The sequence below is a fragment of the Tauraco erythrolophus genome, chromosome 3 (genome assembly GCF_009769465.1).
Source record: "Tauraco erythrolophus isolate bTauEry1 chromosome 3, bTauEry1.pri, whole genome shotgun sequence".
In the NCBI taxonomy this organism is placed as follows: Eukaryota; Metazoa; Chordata; class Aves; order Musophagiformes; family Musophagidae; genus Tauraco; species Tauraco erythrolophus.
In genome coordinates this window covers 84,930,228-84,949,318 of record NC_141467.1, presented here as the reverse complement: position 1 = coordinate 84,949,318, position 19,091 = coordinate 84,930,228, and the positions used below count along the sequence as shown (strand labels likewise).

At 36.5% G+C, this 19,091-nt stretch overlaps 1 protein-coding gene across 1 annotated transcript in view; it reads left to right on the top strand.

Moving 5' to 3' along the window:
• Positions 1-19,091, top strand: part of ANGPT1 (angiopoietin 1) — a 176,352-nt gene that overhangs the window by 80,982 nt on the left and 76,279 nt on the right. The window contains exons 2-4 of the mRNA XM_086609513.1: positions 364-519; positions 3,558-3,679; positions 12,833-13,065. Coding sequence (XP_086465639.1) covers positions 364-519; positions 3,558-3,679; positions 12,833-13,065 — 511 coding nt within the window. The remainder of the gene's footprint in view (positions 1-363; positions 520-3,557; positions 3,680-12,832; positions 13,066-19,091) is intronic.

Here is a 19,091-nt window from a genome sequence, read left to right as displayed (position 1 = left end):
AATTTGCCTGTGGTGTGCTTTGTTCTTTTAAGGGTTCATTTTGGAGCTGCCAGGACATGGCAGAACATTTGAACCACAAATGTTCACCACAACCTTGACACAGATGGAGGCAGGCAAGGCCTGCTCCAGCTCATTGACAGTAGGCCGTGATACTTGGAAAAACATTGGGACTCTGTAACTGGAAGGGGCTACCCAGATAGTCAGATTCCTACCCCAACAGCCACAGGGTCAGTTGAGACTTGGGCTCTTCCTGAAAATGCTGAAATTTCCCCTTTTGGCAGGAATTCCAGCTATGCACCCTTATGTCACCTGAATGCCTAAATAGGTAAAAATACCAAAGCTACAACCTTTTCTCTTTTACAGCTTGAGAACTACATTGTGGAAAACATGAAATCGGAGATGGTGCAGCTGCAACAGAATGCTGTGCAGAACCACACGGCCACCATGCTCGAGATAGGGACCAGCCTCCTCAGCCAGACAGCAGAGCAGACGAGAAAACTCACGGATGTTGAAACCCAGGTATGTTCCCAGAGCGGTTTTCTAAAAGCTGTTAATTGCAGAGAACTTTTCCCATCCTCTTTCTTTTCTAATGCATCATGACACAAAACATTTCAGCACAGGGCTCCAAGAAACATATCCACTCTGTTTGTTGGTACCAACAGCGGTGATGACTGACCCTTGTTACGTGTCTTTCTTTTGATTTCATTTGGTTAGTGTAATTAGCTGGATGTGTGTAAGGCAGGCAGGACTATCCAGGAAACTAAATCAGCATTTGACTTCAAATAAACAGCCCAGCTACCAACTGTGAATGATACAATTGTCAAGCTAAATAATGAGTTTCAGGCTAAAACAGAGCCTTTGATCTCCATTATTTGCTTCTTTATTATTACAAGAAAGTTTGTTTATTTTCTGCAAGATGTTTCCAACTATTTGAAAAGTAGTGAATGTTTGCAGCTTTTAAACTGTGAAGACAGAGGGACAAGCATCAGCCTCTTTATAAAACAATGTGCATTTGTTATTACTGCAAAATCGTATAACATCACTTGAATTTAAAGAGCCACCTCCATATGATTTCTAGCACTACAATCACAGTTGTGATTGAAGTGACAAGAGTATCACTGTCATAACACAAACTACAATTTCATACTGGGCTTATTGCAAAGATACGTACTTTTTGCCTTTTGAATTATTTTGTCAGTTTAAGGTGCATATTTGTTTTCCTTATTTTTACTGATTTCCTCTTGATCTTTGTAGCATGTGGTATATTACCAGCTGCACTGCATTCGCTGTTCATTTAGAATAGGGAAATTCAAGTATTGTACTTCTTTGGTTTGTTCTAGTAGCATATGTACTTCTTGAAAGATCATATTTTCTGTTCTAATGTCCTTACTCACATCTACAATATCATTACCAAGTTATTACATAACTGTGTTACAGTACACTGAGAAACAATAGCAATTATGAAAGACAGATGCACTGTCTCACACAGGTTGCCTGCACCTTTTTTTCTGCATCTTGGTTAGTAGAGTAATATTCACTCATAAATGTGATCTCAACTGACAACAGTTTCTAGAACATAGTATATTGATTGATGAAAGTGTTGGAGAAAATCTTTAATACAGTATCAACAGAATATCTAAATGGAAACATACGAGGTGAAGACCTGTGATATGTAGTATCTTACATTCAGTAAAGAAAAGGAGGTGTAGGAACTCTTCTTATATCCCAAAAGATCTACCCAGGTGTAAGTGTTGAGTACTCATTCACAGTTTCCTCCTTTAAGTAGGTAAGGGACAAAATGTGTATTGTCTCTGTCTCAGTTTTCCTTTGACTTCAAAGTAGAAGTATCACTGGCAACTGCATGGAGTGAATCAATTCCTCCTCCTATACCTACTGCTGAAGAATTTGAGGGATGTTTAAGATATCAGTGGGAATGGCTCTTCCTTGTTGCAGTCCTTGCTCTGACTTTCAGCTCAGTGATGGCATTTCCCACCTCCCTTCTTTCAGCAGTATGAGAAGGTCCCTTGCTATACCATTAATCAGAAAAGAGTGGTGCAGGTGGCTCAAGAAAGTGAAAAGAGACTGCTCTTGGCAGTGATGGAGGCATCTAGCTACATGGCAGAGAGGTGAAGGTCTGTAGGATACAAGAAGGAGAAAGGCAGGCCAGGATCTCATGCTAGTAAGAAGTACTCATACCAGAGTAAGGAGGAGTCTGAAGGACTGGAGATAGAGCCTTCATCACATTAAAATTTCACTGACCCTTCCCAATCCTGATCCATCCAAAATGCCACGGATTCCCTTTAGGCTTTCTTCTCTACCTGAGCTCTACCAATGTTTCGTAGGCTGCTTCACAGATGTATCCTATTTGGAAATCTGTTGGTGCTTTCCTGTCTTCTTAACCCTTGCTAACCTTTGTAATACACCTTCACTTTCTGCCAGGTCCCACTGTGGTGATGCCTTCTGGCGCTTCCAAATGTATGCATCTTGACCAACATAACAGCTGCATACTAATCATTTCCAATTTTCTCAACCTCTGTACCCTTAAAAAGGAAAACTCAAATTACTCTGCGAAAGTCAACAATTTCAAACGCAAATAAGACACTGGATTGAATTTGAGCACTATGGTCTTTGCTTTATGTTCTGTAACAAATTCCTATCAGGCATGCATGAGAAAATATTGCCATATAATCCAATCATGATACTGATAAATGTCCTTCTAAGAGAGGTCTGGTAGGTTCCATTAGAGAGGCATTGTTTTCAGTTCCAGAAGTGATTGCATCTCAGTTCTTGTGTGCGCACATACCTGCAAAAATTCTTTACACACACTCCTCTGGACTCTATGTTATGCATGATGATATCCCAACAAAATCAACTAACATTAATTAATATTATTGCTTTCATTCTTAAAAGCATTGTTATTTCCACTTTTGAACTATGTTTTTGTTAGAATCTATCCTCTTTCATCTAGTTAAAAGGCTTCTTTCAGTCTGATGTACTTAGTTAAGCTTATGCTATTGACACAGACCACCACTGAAGAGAAAGACAGTTCTATAAAGTAATTTTTAGAATCATAGCCTTCATCTTAAAAATCTGTGTAAGAGTACAAGTAGTGATAACATAAGCAGACACCAGACTTCTGCCAACGCTGCAAAAGAGAGAACTCAGGGTAAAGCTGAAGAAGGAGGTCTATTTACAAAACAGTGGATGCAACACTTTGCCTTCAGTCCAAGTACTCTTACACTCTTGTGGTTTAAGCATGCTTTACAGGAATGCATGTTTGAGGCATGTCTCTTGTTCTTTCAATTGAAATGAAGCTTATTTGGCAGTCACCTTTCCTTTTTCTGCTGGCCTAGTATTATTCTACTGGTAATATCAGCTGGTAGATATCAGTGTAGCTTGATTGACTTCATTTGCACCAGCTGAGCAGCTGAGGTTAAAAAAGGGTTTAGAAACAATTTTTGACGAATCATCAAATCAGAATGAGATGGTTCTGTTATGTTGCTGTAGCAACATAACCAGGACAATATAAACATTAATGGTTTTAATTTATCCTTAAGGTGCTAAATCAAACATCCAGACTTGAAATTCAGCTACTGGAAAATTCGCTGTCAACATACAAGCTAGAAAAACAGCTGCTGCAACAGACACATGAAATCCTGAAAATTCATGAGAAAAACAGGTAAGAAGGAGTAGATGGTCTTTTACACTCTTGCTCTGTTCATCACAAAGTGGTCTGTGCATACTTTGCTCTAAGTAACTGATGAAATGAAAGAAAAAAATGTGGTAAGTGGAAAGTCTAGGTAATATTTATGAAATGGCTAAAAGAGCTAGTGTGTGAACTTACACTGTGTTAGCTCCTGTATGATAAATGCAAGTTGATTTTTACCACTTTTCATGTGCACTGCAAGTTTACATCTCAGTCTGCTTCATGACAACTTAGTCGTGTGACCTCAGTTCCTGCTACTGAAAAGCACAAAGATAACTTGTATGAGCACTTCCAAGCAGAAAAATATTAATAATAAATTATGAGATTATCAACGACTCTAAAGTGCGTAAGAAACAGAAAATTTCCAGTAATTGATCTTTGTAATTTTAATGGATACAAAACTCTAACATGTGGAAGCATCTCTCTTTCTCCCCTTGAACTCAATTGTATATTGCATACTTGGAACTGTGCTCCATTTAAAGAATAAGGGAATGATAAACATTTGGATTTTATGTTGAAATCGAAGAAAAACAGTTTAGCAGCATATAATTGTTTAAGTTTTAAAGTGAGAGTAAAGGAGATGTTCCAGTGTTGTCCCTTTCTGTGCTACACAGAGACGTGATACCTGAAGTCACTGGATTTGGCAATTCAGTATCTCAGAGAGTGCCTGTGGTGGGTTGACCCTGTCTGGCTACCAGGCACCCACCCAGCTGCTCTCTCCCTCCCCCTCGACAACAGGACAGAGAGAGAAAATATGATGAAAATGCTTGTCGTTGAGATAAAGATAGGGAGATCACTTAACAGTTTCTGTCATGGACAAACTGGATTTATTTATTGCCCATTAATAACAGCTCAGGATAGTGAGAAATGAAAACAACACCAAAGAGTTCTTTCTCCCCTACCTCCCCTTCCCAGACTCAACTTTGCTCTGGCTGACTCTTCTTCCTACCCTTCCGAGCAGTGCAGGGAGATGAGGAATGGAGTTTGTGGTCAGTTCACAACACTGCCTCTCCTTCTTCCTCATGCTCTTCCTCTGCTCCAGCATGATTCTTTCCCACGGGCTGCAGTCCTTAAGGATAAGATTGCTCGAACACAGGCTCTCCACAGGCAGCAGCTTCCTTCTGGACATCTCCATCTGCACCCCAGCATAGAGTCCTCCATTGGGAATACCTGTTCCACCATGGTTTCTCCCACAGGCTGCAAGAGAATCTCTGCTCTAAAGCCTCCTTCCCTCCTCCTCCTCTGACCTTGCTGTCTGCAGCATTGTTTCTCTCATTTTTCCCCCTTCACACTGTCATGTAGTGATTTTACCCTTTCCTAAATATGTATTCCCCAATCCAAGGCTCGTATTCCTGCCTCTATAACAGCCAGGTTTAAGCAGGGAGGACAGGGAGAGCTTTCACTCCGCAGCTTCACTCTCAGCTCCCTTCTGGGAAGAGCAGCTGTGAGGTAAATTTGACGAAGATTAAGGTTTCTATTTCCCATATCTACGTTTGACATTGAAATGAGGCAAATGGCTTTAAAAGTGAGGTAGATGCTGAAATGTCCTGTACAAGCTTTACTGGACTGTTTAAACTGAGATCAGACAGTTTGCCAGAAAGGGCAGCGTGACTCCGGTGCTGCTGGACAGGAATCAATAACTTGCCTATGGTTATACTTAAGGAAGACTAACACCACGATGGGCAAGGAGCTACTGGGAAAAGAAGGCAAAGAACCAGATAATGAGGAAAAGCAGAAAATGTTGTTACAAAGAAATGCGTTTGCTAAATGTGTCTAGTTGCAAAACTAGTCAAATAAGATAGAATTTTTGTTACTGTTTATGTAAACTAATTTAATTTGTTTAATCTAACAACTGTTTATAACCAGTAATTCTAGCAAATGTTACTCTAGAGAAGTTGGATTACATTGAAAACTCTTGAACTCCACAGATTTCCCTTGACCAATTGCAACTATGACTAGATTAGTGTGGGATTAACTTCAACTTCAGCCATTTCAGAATTAAGTAATTCACCTAAACTGCATATGTGGACTCTCCCTGTAGTCCACAGAGAGAGCAGGCACATGCAGGGGGCAGTTTGTTCTAGGCATTTTACAAACCTATTTCAATTTGGGATTAACCCAAGCATTAGTTAAGCATATAAATACTTGCGCTTTTATCTGCTGCAATCTGGTTAGCAACAAAATTTTACTGGCTGCTCAAGAGACTGAGTCTTGTGTACTCGACAATCTGAATTTATTTATTTATCTTAGCAATATGTCAGGGTGTAAATCCTTCGTGTCATTAAACAAGTAAGTTTTACTTAAATTGACCTTTGACTTGGCTGACATTATGATGAAATGGCTTGTGAAATGACAAAATGGTCTGCCTTTATTTTTTTTGAAGAAAATGAGGAGTATGTTAAAAAGCACGTTTTATACCCAGCTGTTTTTCTGAGAAGCATAGCTGTATGTGAATAAATGAAAAAGCACATGGAGTTTCATCTTGTAATGGAGCAAGAACCTGGCATACTATGTCCAGGTTTTGTTACTTCTCCTTAAGATTTGTAAAATTAGGGAGAGAACACTGTTACAATTACACTAAAATATGGATAATCACTTCCCGTATCATCATCTACTCCTAACAAAGAACTGCGTAATCTTGGTCTTGTAGGTCCTGATCCGAAAATCAATTATGTGTGTGTCAGATACATATGGGACAAATCTTGGTGAGCTCAGCAGATACTAGGTTTCTGGACGTTCCAATGATTTTAGCTTGTTTAACTTTAAACAATACTTATAGATTACGCATCAGGCTATGTTCAGTAGTTGTTTGCAGTTAAAATGTCTTCATCTCTGTCCATATCACTTTCACACCAATAAAATAAAGAAATCTCCTTTTGTCCGTATTTCCTGCGTGGACTGTAACCTCTTTTGGAATGGGCCTTTCTTTTACAATAGGTGTTCACCACAGTGGGAATGAGTGCAGGAACTATTATCATCGCAAAAATAATCAAAACAGATGGTGTACTTTGGGCAGATCGTTTCTTTCTCTGTCCTAAAATTTCCTCTATATAAAATAAAACTAATGATCTTAATCACTTTCAAAGAACCGGATTTTGGATGAAAGTAATGCAAAATTTTATCAGAATAATAAGTGATCGTTGATGTACTACAGTAACTTGTATATTATCCTTAAATAAAATGAACACTGCATATCAACAGGGGACCAATGTATGTTCTGTAGACTAGAAATATATCTATTCTTGGCCTTTCTCTTTACTTCCTGCCTCTTCTGGGAAGAGTGGCCAATTTTTTTCTTTTTATCCCACTGAAGTGAAAGATATTCCATGGCATAAGTAGAGTCACATTTGCCCCAGAATCATGTTTCTAGAGAGTGCTCTCATGCCATAAATAATTTAGTTCTGTGGGTTCCCACCCACTGTAATGTAAATGGTTGTTTCTTTCATTGCCATTTTTTCTCCCACAAGAGCCTTCTAAAAACTATTTTGATTTATTCTTGAACGATTTCACTGCTTAAGTGCCTTTATGAGCCCCCCTTTTTTTTTTTCCAGAATGTGCCAGTTGCATTTAACTTGTTGTGTGCCATTTGTTTCAATATGCAAGTGTGAAAAAAACTTTTATTTACTCAAATGAAACAAATGAGGAAAAATATAATGGAATTTTGCATCTTCTAGTAATAAATAGTGGAAGTGAAATTCAAACATATGCTTCACATATGCTAAAAATATAAATGTAAATTTTTCACTTCACTTTTGTGATTTCAGTGGAAATATCTTGTCACTGGTATAAAAAATAGGCTTACTGATGCTAAGTGACCAATTACTTTACTGGTCTTTAGAAATATGGGAACACAAATTTTTATATTTCCTTAATCTTCACACACAGTATCAGACCACTGAAGTAAGTATGAGTGGTCAGCACCTAACAATTACAGGGAAAATTTCACTCATGTGAAAGCAAGCACAAAGAAGCTGTTTCAATGAGAAAATACCATTCTTGCACTCGAAGTAAGCATTTAAATCCTCTACCTCTTTGTCTTCCTATACATACGTATTACAAGAAAACCACATGTATATGGCCAAAGAATTTTTTTCTATTATGATATTACTCGTCTGTATTTATTGAACAGCTCAACAAAATAAATGTTTTTATATGTGTTTTTAATAAATCTAGATTTTTAAAAATATTATTTTACTGCGAAAGTTGTCCATCTCTAAGATCTGGTCTATATCCTGTTCTCACATATCTAAACTGAGGCCTCTGAAAACAAAGATTAGAAAAAAAATCCCTTAAATGACCATGGTCTGGAATGGATTAGTGAATAAACTACCTACCTTATAAGGCAGATTGTCTAAACCAGACTTTCTTTTCTCCCCAGAGAGCTGTCAGAGTGCTTTCTATACGTTCTACTTCATCACCTTTCAAAATGACAGCAGCTTTCACTGGAAGTCCTTCTTTGACTTCTGTATGGTCCTTCTACCCTCTCCCCTGTTATCAAAGGGCTTTTTCTAAATCAGCTGGACAAAGCACAGTTGCATTGAGGCATCCCACTGGCTTATATCCTGACAAAGTTAACACATCATTTGTTTGATTGAAAATAGATTCCTAGCCTTGCCAAGATCAGTAGCTTAGGCATAGAGTCCTGGTTAATCTTTAGAAAAATTGAGTTTGGAGAGGTGTGTGTGTTTGGTTTTAATTTGTTATCTTCTAGATAATGACTCCAAAGAGCCATTGTTAACATGGATAATATTAGTATTTATCCATGTTAACAACAGCATTTATTTCTTCATAACTTCATTCTGTTCCCCAAATGCCTGATTTTTTTCTCAAATTAAAGGCTACAGTTATCAAAATTACACACGTATGTGTGTGTGTATATAAATTACACATATATGTGTGTGTGTATATATAAATGTGTGTACATCTATGATGCTTCTAGTGAATGATGATTTATTTTTGCTGTCAATATTGTAGTTCTCATGACTACTTCATCTAAGTAATTTTTTCAAACATACAGGAATTTCAAACATACAGGAAATGCATAGGAATTTCAAATGTATAGTCAAATTATACAGTAGATTTACTGTAAAAAAAGAGCCAGTCGTTATATCATGCCCATAGCATTTTACTGGACAGTGTTATAAAAAAAAATTATATAAAAATTTTAACCAATCTTTACAGATTGTTGGATTAATTGATACAGAGACAGTCTTCTTTTTTGTTTGTGTTTGTTTGTTTTTAAATATTTGTTTCAGCAATAGAGATTAATGAAAACTAGTAGAAATATAGAATCATAGAATCATAGAATCGTTAGGGCTGGAAGGGACCTTCAAAGGTCATCTAGTCCAACCCCCCTGCAAGGAACAGGGATATCTCCAACTAGATCAGGTTGCTCAGGGCCTCATCCAACCGGGCCTTGAACGTCTCCAGGGATGGAGCATCCACCACCTCTCTGGGCAACCTGTTCCAGTGTTCTACAACTCTCATGGTAAAAAATTTTTTCCTAATATCCAACCTGAATCTATCTCCCTCTATTTTAAAACCATTACCCCTTGTCCTATCACAGCTGGCCCTCCTGAACAGCCTCTCCCCATCTTTCTTGTAGGCCCCCTTGAGGTACTGGAAGACCGCTATAAGGTCACCCCGGAGCCTCCTCTTCTGCAGGCTGAACAGCCCCAACTCTTTCAGCCTGTCCTCATAGGAAAGGTGCTCCAGCCCTCTTATCATCTTTGTGGCCCTCCTCTGGACCCTCTCCAACTGGTCCATGTCCTTCTTATGTTGGGGACTCCAGAACTGGACGCAATACTCCAAGTGAGGTCTCACGAGTATTGCGTATTTTCACGCAATACTCACGAGTATTTTCATTTTAACTCTGTCTTCACAATACCTCTTTAAAAACATGAGAAAAAATCTTTATCAAGCACTCAGCAAGGTTATTTCTTCGTGGTATTTGTATATTAGAAGTTGTCTGATGTCACAAGGGAAAAAGAGAACAGAGTGGCCTTGCAACTGTTAAAAAAATAAATCTAATTACCTTGAAACTGGTTTCAACTTGTTTCAAGATTTCTTCATGAGATTTTAGCACTTTTAATTTAAATGAACTATAATAAATAGGAATGTCAAAATATAAACAAAAAATTCTAGTCACATTGGAATCGAAGAGCTGCTTTTACTATGCTATTCAAGTATTTCTTCCTTTTGGAACAGGCCAGTGCAGAAATCCCCAATCTATGTGAAATTTTTGCTTTTGTTCATTTAGAGCTTTAACCAAAGGTTTCTCATTGATTCTTAGTAGAATACAATGAATGTTTTGGATTTCTCCCAGGAATACAAGGAGTGGTCTTATCCTCAGGAATTATTGTTATCTGTTGTAGATTTATGGATATAGAAAGATCATTGCATAAATACATATGCTTTCCTTAAAACAGCTTAGTTTTGCAGTTTATAATAACAGAACTTTTACATAAAAAACTGTAAAGGAACCAAGTGTTGTGACACTCCCATCTTTCCACCACATGTTGACACATCACTCATAAATATTAGGATGTATTATTACTAAAGCTGTTAAACATCTGCTTGCTGTCTGTCTGTGTAGATGCCAAAATGGGAAGCTCTAAACATTGTCAGCTTCTTGCTTGACACGGCCAGTGTTGCAACAAATAAGACTGTCATCACCATGAGTTTGTTCACTATGGTCTTAGGAAGGCTATGGTGGGAAACAAATAATGCACAAATTTAGGCTGTCAAAGGTTCTTTCTTTTACATAAAATCGTTCAGATATGGAAATCATTTTGATGTGAACATGCAGATAGGATGTCATGGAATTGGAAAAATGCCCTGTAATTTACTAGCATATGGACAAAGATGAATGGAACATTTTTTTTTGTCTTTACTTAGGGTTTAATTATAGAGCAATACTCTGGCTTCAAGAATGGCATCTTCTCTTATGTTGATAATACACAATATATTTGATGGACTGTAAGATGTCAGACTGGGATGTGGCCACACCTAGCAACCATTCTGTCACAGACTGTGCCCAGGGACACCTAGTTCCTATTCAAAGTGCATTGATATAATTTATCTGAAAAGTTAAAATCTAGAGTTAAAATGAGCATTTAAGATACTTTTGTGAAAAAGTGGACAGAACTAATAAAATTCACATAGAACTTTTTTTTTTTTGAACAGTATTTTATGAATAAACCCGTTCCATCAGAACATTTTCAACCACTTCTGACTAATTAGTCTGATGTTCTGCTTAAAAAAGCTCAAAGACTTCCACACAAATATTCTCAAAAAAATCCATGTGAGTCTAAAGCATGAAGGCACTGTGTTTACTGTTCAAGCGATGGAAAAAATCAGCTACAGGTCTGATGAGGTGTTAAAATAATTTATTGCCTTTGAATTTGAAATCCATACTTTGTTTCAGATTGAAATTTTCTATCATCTGATTCCAGTTCACTGAATCTTGTTATGTTTTCTTTACTAATTAATGAGCCTTCTAGAATGAGATATCATGTTCCCTCTTTGCGTTTGAGATCCCATGAAAAACTGTTTTCCCTTCCCATCTTTTCTTTTTTCCTCTTTACCCAGACCCTTCTGGTTTTCACAGAACTAGATATGTTGACACTATGAAGTATTTTTTCTTCAGTATCTTTGTAAGTCCCAACTTTATAACATTTCAGAAAAAAAAGAGATTTGTTAATGGTTTCTTTTATTTAAAAAAAAAGAAAAAGAAACAAAGTCTTATATTACTCTAACTTCTACAGCAAATCTAGGTCCTGAATTTAATCTTTGCATTGTTATCATTTGTAACAGCTCATATTAAGGCTCCATGATATCTAGTAGAAATCACTCCATATGGATTTTATTACATTCTTCAGTTAGGTTAAATGACCTGAAATTATGTAGGCATTTTGCCACTGATCTATTATCCAGGAGTGAAAACAAAGGTAGGGGGAGAGGGCAAATAAATAAAACCTAAGACTGACTTGAACAGGAAGCAGTTTGTTGGCAAGTTTGTAACCACCAGTCGGTTTATGGACATGAGAAACATCTCTTTTGACATATACAGTAGAATTACTGAACAGAAGGTAGCAGAGAGATCAAGTTAATTTCTTTATATAATATTAATAAAATCTTTCTGCTAAACTCCCACCACAGCATCAAAGCACTGGCCTGAAAAAACTTCTTGTTCAATGTTGACAGATATTAACTGTCCTTTATGTCTACAACTCCTCTATTCTTCTAGATATAATCTGATATACCTTTAATCTTTGTAAATTGAACACTTCTGACTCAGTACACAGAGGGTACTAGAAAAAGAATATTAGTCAGTGTTTCTGTATATGTGTAAAATTATTTATAAAATTGATGTAAGCATGTTGCATAGTATGATGCCCAACAGTCTTCTGTCTGAGGAGCCTTTTGTGGAACCAGAAGAGGGTAGGGGGGAATATGTATGTGAACTCAAGGAAAACAAGGAATCCTATCTTAAAATGCAAACTTCTGATTTATCTTTTGGGGAAACAGTACCAGTCTTAACGTGAAAGCAGATACCGCTCATCTGGTGCACGGTTCCTTTCACAGCTTCGCAGATCAGACCAAATGGTACTTTTATTGTGGGTTCCATATCTCTTGGTGGTACTCCATAGCTCCTAATGCTTATCTTGCATTCAGTGGTAAGGCCCTTCACAAACTCTTCCTTAGTTTATCACTTATTTTTATCTCTTATGATATCGACCCATCCATACTACCAATGATGTCCCCTTCAATGCCTCGCCCTTCGCCCTCCTTTGCCTACCTTAGGCGTTTCTATCTGAACTTCTATATAAAAATATGTTACTGGCCCTATGCTCACATACTTGGATAAGCGTAACAAGTAGATATGCAGTTCCATGCACTTTACTCTAAGTACTATGGCATGCAAACATCCCAAAATGGAACCTTAGAGATCAGTTATATTTGACTGCTTCATAGAGAAAGTCAGTGGGCTGAATTAGTAGATGTGACATCTCTAGAACAAATGATTTATGTACTGAATTCTATGATGAAAGATAAAATAGTTGTGTGTATTAAAAAATATGCTGGCATGAAATAATACCTACTAATTGTTTTATTTCATTTTAGTTTACTTGAGCACAGAATTTTAGAAATGGAAGAAAGGCATAAAGAGGAGCTGGACACTTTGAAGGAGGAAAAAGAGAATTTACAAAGCTTGGTCACACGGCAAAGCTACATAATCCAGGAACTAGAGAAGCAGTTAAACAAGGCAACAAGCAATAACAGTGTCCTGCAAAAACAGCAGCTGGAATTGATGGATACAGTTCACACTCTGATCACTCTCTGTTCCAAGGAAGGAGGTAAGAAAGAGTGGCATTACAAAACATTAGAAATACTAGGAAATTTCTTCTGAAATCATGAATTTTCAGAAAGGCAGAATTTAATGAGCTTATTCCCAGAAGAAAAGTACATTATAATTGAGAACAAAAGAGTTGATGAGAACCCACCAATAAAATAATGTTTGGACAGTGCTGAGGCTGACCCTTGTACTATCAGCCATATTTTATTTTTTTGAATTTAGTATCATTGAATTATTATACCTTGATCATAGCTGATGTAGGCCATAATGTTCCATTGGCTTCACATTAACAATACTGATTTGTTCCTCTGAGCATCTGTCTCATTCTGCTGGGAGTAATCCAACTAACCGTGGATGTTAACTCTGTAGATACCCATATCTAATTTACTCTAGACTTCCTTTACAATCAATGGAGAGAATAGGGTAGTAAATGAAGGGAAGTAACCCACACTTTTGTACATATATATGAGTTATAATGTTGATGAACCTGGACGTAGTCATTTATGGTGCTTCAGACATCCAAAAGATTAATTTTTTCTTTTGAATGAGATTTTATTTATAATAAGGGATCATCTTCCTTCTGCCTTGCTGGATTTTGTTTGCTTCTGAGTGCATTAGGCACACTACAAACACAAAAGATAGAAATAACATCTTTTGAAAGAAGGCATCAACAAAGACTCTAGGGCAATTCTCCTCAAGTCTGCCTTTCTTAGTAAACAGATTTCTTACAGAAACTGAGAAAGAAATTCAGGCAGCATTTCAATTTTCAAATACTAAAGACACTGCACAATGTCTCTGGAAAGAAATTCCTTTCATCAGAACTGGTCAAGGGAGACAGGTGAATAGAGACTACTGTAGAGGCTGGAAATGCGACACTGGAAAGAACAAATTAGTAACTATGAAAACCAAGGCAAAGTCATACAGAGGAGAGGGAAGAAGAAACATAAGGGAGAATATAAGAGAAAATGCATATTCGAAGAATAACAGCTGAAAGGGGATTAACAGCTGTGCCTGGTATAGCATGCAGAGGGTTAAAAATACTAGGGGAAAAAAAGTTGAGGAAATAAAATAATATTAATCTGGGAAGAAGCCATGAAATCTCTTCTGAGAAAGGGTACAGGGTAAACTTAGAGAGAAACTGTAGATGTGTGAATTGTGCTAGTCTTTCAGTGAGCGTGGAAACATGGATGAAAGAAGTTAAGTACTAGCAGTCCAAAGAGCCCAACATATTTGCTCGTTGTAACTCTAGAGCTCTAAGTGCCATAAATTATTTAAAAAACAAAAAGAAAAAAAAAAAAAACAACAAAACCTCCAAACAACAACCCTGTTCCCCCAGTCAAAACCCTGTCACCTGTGTTGTTATTCAATACTTTGTTTAAGAGGCAGAAGGACATATTAGATCATTCAAACTACTGAGCTCCAGGCAGTGTGGGTTTGCTCTCTGCTTTATATTCCCATGCAACTTGTGTGGCTTAAATCTGAACTGTTCCAGTGACGAGGATTACATCTCCTCCTTTGGAAGTGTTGCCTGCTCGAGTCCATGTTAAAAGGCTACTTTAAAAAAAAAACCACACAGCTTTTTTTCCTCCTCATGTTCTAAATGTTCCCTTCTGCTTATTCTGTTATAGAGTTCCCCAGCATTTTGAATTAAATAACATCCTTCGTAGTAGGCTGTTCTCATATCTGTAGAGAAACATTGTGATGCAATGCAAATGCTTTATTATGTTTTATGGTCTTTTGGCAAAGAAACCTGGCAAAGCTGTGTTCAGAGTGTTCTAATAGAGCTCAGGAGTACTTTAAAATTAATATCTAAATAAAAGTTATATTATTCTCATACAGAGATATACTGCAAGTTCTTTTTAAGGTTAGAAACAGATTTTCTAATAATTCTTAATTTCATTCAAAGAAAAAACAAAGCAAAACAACAAAAACCCCAACATTTTTCCTAAACTTATTTTCCCGAACTACTTCTTGTAAAAACTTTGAATGAGGATTACAGAAGTAGTTGTTTACAACTGGGCTCCTGGGTACAAATTCAGGTGCCTGAAAACCTGAATTTTCAACAGTTTTGATTTCTGAGGAATTGTGGAAGCAAAAGATGCTCAGCACAGTTAAATGTCTAAATATAGTTTTAATAGCCTAACTCAAAGCTTTGATTTCGGACTCCAATACCTTTTGTGTGTTAGAACGTTCAGAATTTTCCTTGCATACCTTTTCTATTTAAAGAGAACAATTTAAAGAGAAAGAATAGCAGAAATGTTTCCACTTACTGTCTGTTTAAGACTAGCTGTCCAACGTTTTTGGTAAGTACATTCACAGCTGAAAAAGGAGCCACACAGCTTAGGTTAAAATAATAACATTATCCTGGAGCACAAGACCACTCTAATGAAGGCTGAATACTAAAGCATAGGTTGTACCAAAAATTAATACCAGCTTCAGTGCGTGCAAATACGTGTTGAAGACAGAAGAGTATGCATGCTGGGAAGTATCACTGGAGCTACTTTAAATTCGCACAAAAATATGAAGTTTAGATAGTCTTACACAAGTCTTTATGTGTGCACTAATGTTCAAAACATAAAATATGCTGTGAGAACTGCTGTTTATTGGGAGACAGAGAATAACAAAATGTGATACATAAATCAGTGACACTCCTATCTTATACTTTGGTAAATCTCAGTCATCAAATTTCATAAGGGATATAGCAGAAATGGAAACGGTCCAGAAAACAATAGGACAATGGAAATAATTAGAGACCTGGAACAATTTCCACATGAGAAGAGAGAGAGCTGTAACATACAGAACTATTAGATGGGAAAGAAGGTATGTGGGATGCTGTTGTAGAAATATACAAAATAAATAGTGTAGGGAGAAAAGGAAGAGCCAGTCACACAGAGATATTTTTCCATTGACTAAAGACAGTACTTGACTATGTTAAATAAAGGTTGATAGATATCATTGAGATTCACAAAGATTTCGAATTATTAGAAAGCTGAAGAGCTAGCGAAAGATGGGTCCACTTAAAAACTTCAGGCTTTTAACTAGGGACACTTTGAAAGAAAGCACAACCTATCTGAGGGATCAAGTGTAGAAGGCCAGGTTGTCAAAGACAACTTCCTATAGGTGAACAGAGAAGTTGGGAAGACTTGCTAAGTCCGTCTAAACCGTCTGGTATTTTGAGAATAGCTTTAAGTACCTTTGTTAGATTTTCAACCATAAATTAAAAATGCAAGTTGATATATTTTATATTACGTGTATGTGTATATAAAAATCATTATCAGTATCAAGAAACCTAAAAATCTCCTCCAAGATCAGTCACAGACAGGAAAATTATATTATTCCTTGCATAAGTCATAGTATTTAGGATTTTCCAATTTGTGAAACTGAAATCAGTAATTTTAAAACTATTTTTCAAAAAGTCATAATAATACAGCTAAACAACTTCATTTGAAACCAAGCTGGTGATATTTTTTTTTTTTATTACAAAACATGAGATAAATTTCCTCCAGTATCTATCAGAAAATTTATTTTTGGATTAATCTAAATAAGTTGGGAAGCTTTCTGAAGTTTGCCTGCTAGGAGCCTGTGAATAATATTCCTGAACAGTGTAGAGATATAGGGCTGAACAGAAACTGCATTTGTTTAGTTTTACACTCAGAAGCTTAGCTGACATAGTCCTTAGTACTGGATGACAATGCTAAGAAATCTTTTTTGGTACTTCCATCATGGCTAGACAAACTTTAGGAGAATTTCTGAAGGATATAAGGCAAATGAGGAAGACAGAAAAAAGGAAAAGCCACACAAAGCATAAATTCTTATAATACAGACGAACCTAAGTACAAAATTGAGATCCCACTTTCAGTGTCAGTTTTGGTACAGACCAGTTTTGGGATGGGAGCCACCTGCAAAACTTGAAATTGTTTGTGTTTGGTTTTCAAAATACCACCCACCTCTGTCCCACTGTGAGTGATTCTAGGATTTCAGTTGCATGTAATCCTTACAATAGACACTCTAATAGGTCACAAAGCCTACAGAGTCAAATACATGCCAGATACCATGGGGACACACGTCTCCATTTTGGCCTGTGTCTGTGGCTAAATAGATTTGTCACATTGTAATTTTTATGCAAGGGAAACAATCTTGGTAGCGGCTGCCAATAAATTTCTAAAATTGAATTTCTAAAAAGCAGTGATTTCAGACACTAGCCTTCCAATTGAAATGATTGTCCAGTATGGTGAAAATTTACAGTAACTTTTTCCAGATTAAGTAATCTCCAAATTCAGAGATAGATAAATGCCTGAAACTTTTGCTTTTCCACAACAAAAGACAGAGAAATAGAAACACTGAGTTGAAGACTTACTTAATCACCACAGAGATATTGCACGACTGTTTCCGAGACTACAGAAGTCCTTCACCTGTAGAAGATAAGAGCTGGATAGAGATCATATCATTCTTTGCAAAGGTCATCAAAAATTTTGTGATTATTGTGTTCTTTAAACTGTTCCTTTCTCACACCACTTTGAATATTATTTGTCTGAAGATGGATAGAGCACTTTGGGACATTGTTGTCACTGTCGAACAATAAATCTGTAACACAGTAAGTACTTTAGTGACAGTCTTTCTAAGTTTTCACGTCCACAAAATTACTTACTGAAAGGATATATAGTGTTAAGTAGAGAGTCACACAAATATTACTCAAAAAGGAAAATACAAGGAATACACTACAAAGTGTTAAGCAATAGATAATATCATCTTCGAAGTGTATACAAGTTCAAATCAACTAACTGGGAAATAGTATTGGTCCAGTCAGAAATTATGTTTCAAGCCAAACATCACAAAACGTGCCCAGTCAAAAGTCACTTATATTTTCAAATACATGGTCCTTTTTTTTTCCCAGTAGAATAAAATAGATCTAGAGTATCTATTGTGCTCATATTAATTTGCATAACTTAGGATAGCTGCCCAAGTAATCCTACCTACATGATAAAGGAATGTAAAATTTCAAAGGGAAAGTATATTAACCATAAACTTTTCTTTTCCAGTTTTCTACGTTGCTTGTCAGACTGCATAATAACATACCTTGTTGAAATGTTTGGTCTAAACTTGTATATTTCAGAAGACTAATGGAACAGTAGAGAAAATTTTGTCACGAATGTTTCGTGACCTCCTAGTAGGAGAGAAATGAAGCATTAGCTTCCTCTTGAATGCTGGCAAGAAGCTAAGCTTCATTCTTAAAATAATACACGTATATGCTAGGAATTTACCTCCCTAGAAGTACCTATTGAGTTCATGAAGTAAATAACATGGTTAGTGAGTCCGGCATTTCTGAAAAGATACAAATCTCCTGAGTTATGGGTAGTTTTCATAGTTTAGAAAATTACGGAGGAAAAGTAAACATGTTCAAAAAATTATTTTAATGGAATTCATGCTTTTAAAAGGCATAGCAATTAATTTATTGAAAACGTTAAACAGTAAGTAGTCTATTCCACTTGTTAGAGCATAGTTGTTATAATGTTAAAATTTATACTGAAGTGAAGAGAATGAGAACAGAACGAGAACTTCAAAGAAATGACCCAAAGGTTACAGGCACAGGGGAAACTCCATTGACATAAGCAGAATTACCTCAGCAGTGATGCTGCCCTACTTCATTAGAAAGACTTCAAAGATATCTTATATAATAAAAGCTAGTATTTAGAAAAAAAAAAAATTCAGTGGGAATCTCAGGGTAGAATAACAGATTCAGGTGTTCTGAAAGGTAATTTTAAATCTTAATATTTGGACTGTGTTCAGCAAGACAAATTTTGTATATTATATTGATTCAGCCGTATATTGGAATACAGTAATGAGGATATTTTAGTCTAAAAGATTTTTAGACAGTAACGTAGATGATTAAGGTTGTATGATACAGTTCTCGATCATTTTTCTCCTATGCACAGAAAGAATTATATCGGTACTCATCTGAGATACACTTCGAGGTGACAGCATGTTTTGTCTAGTACCATTTTCCTATCAATATCTTTTCATTCCTTA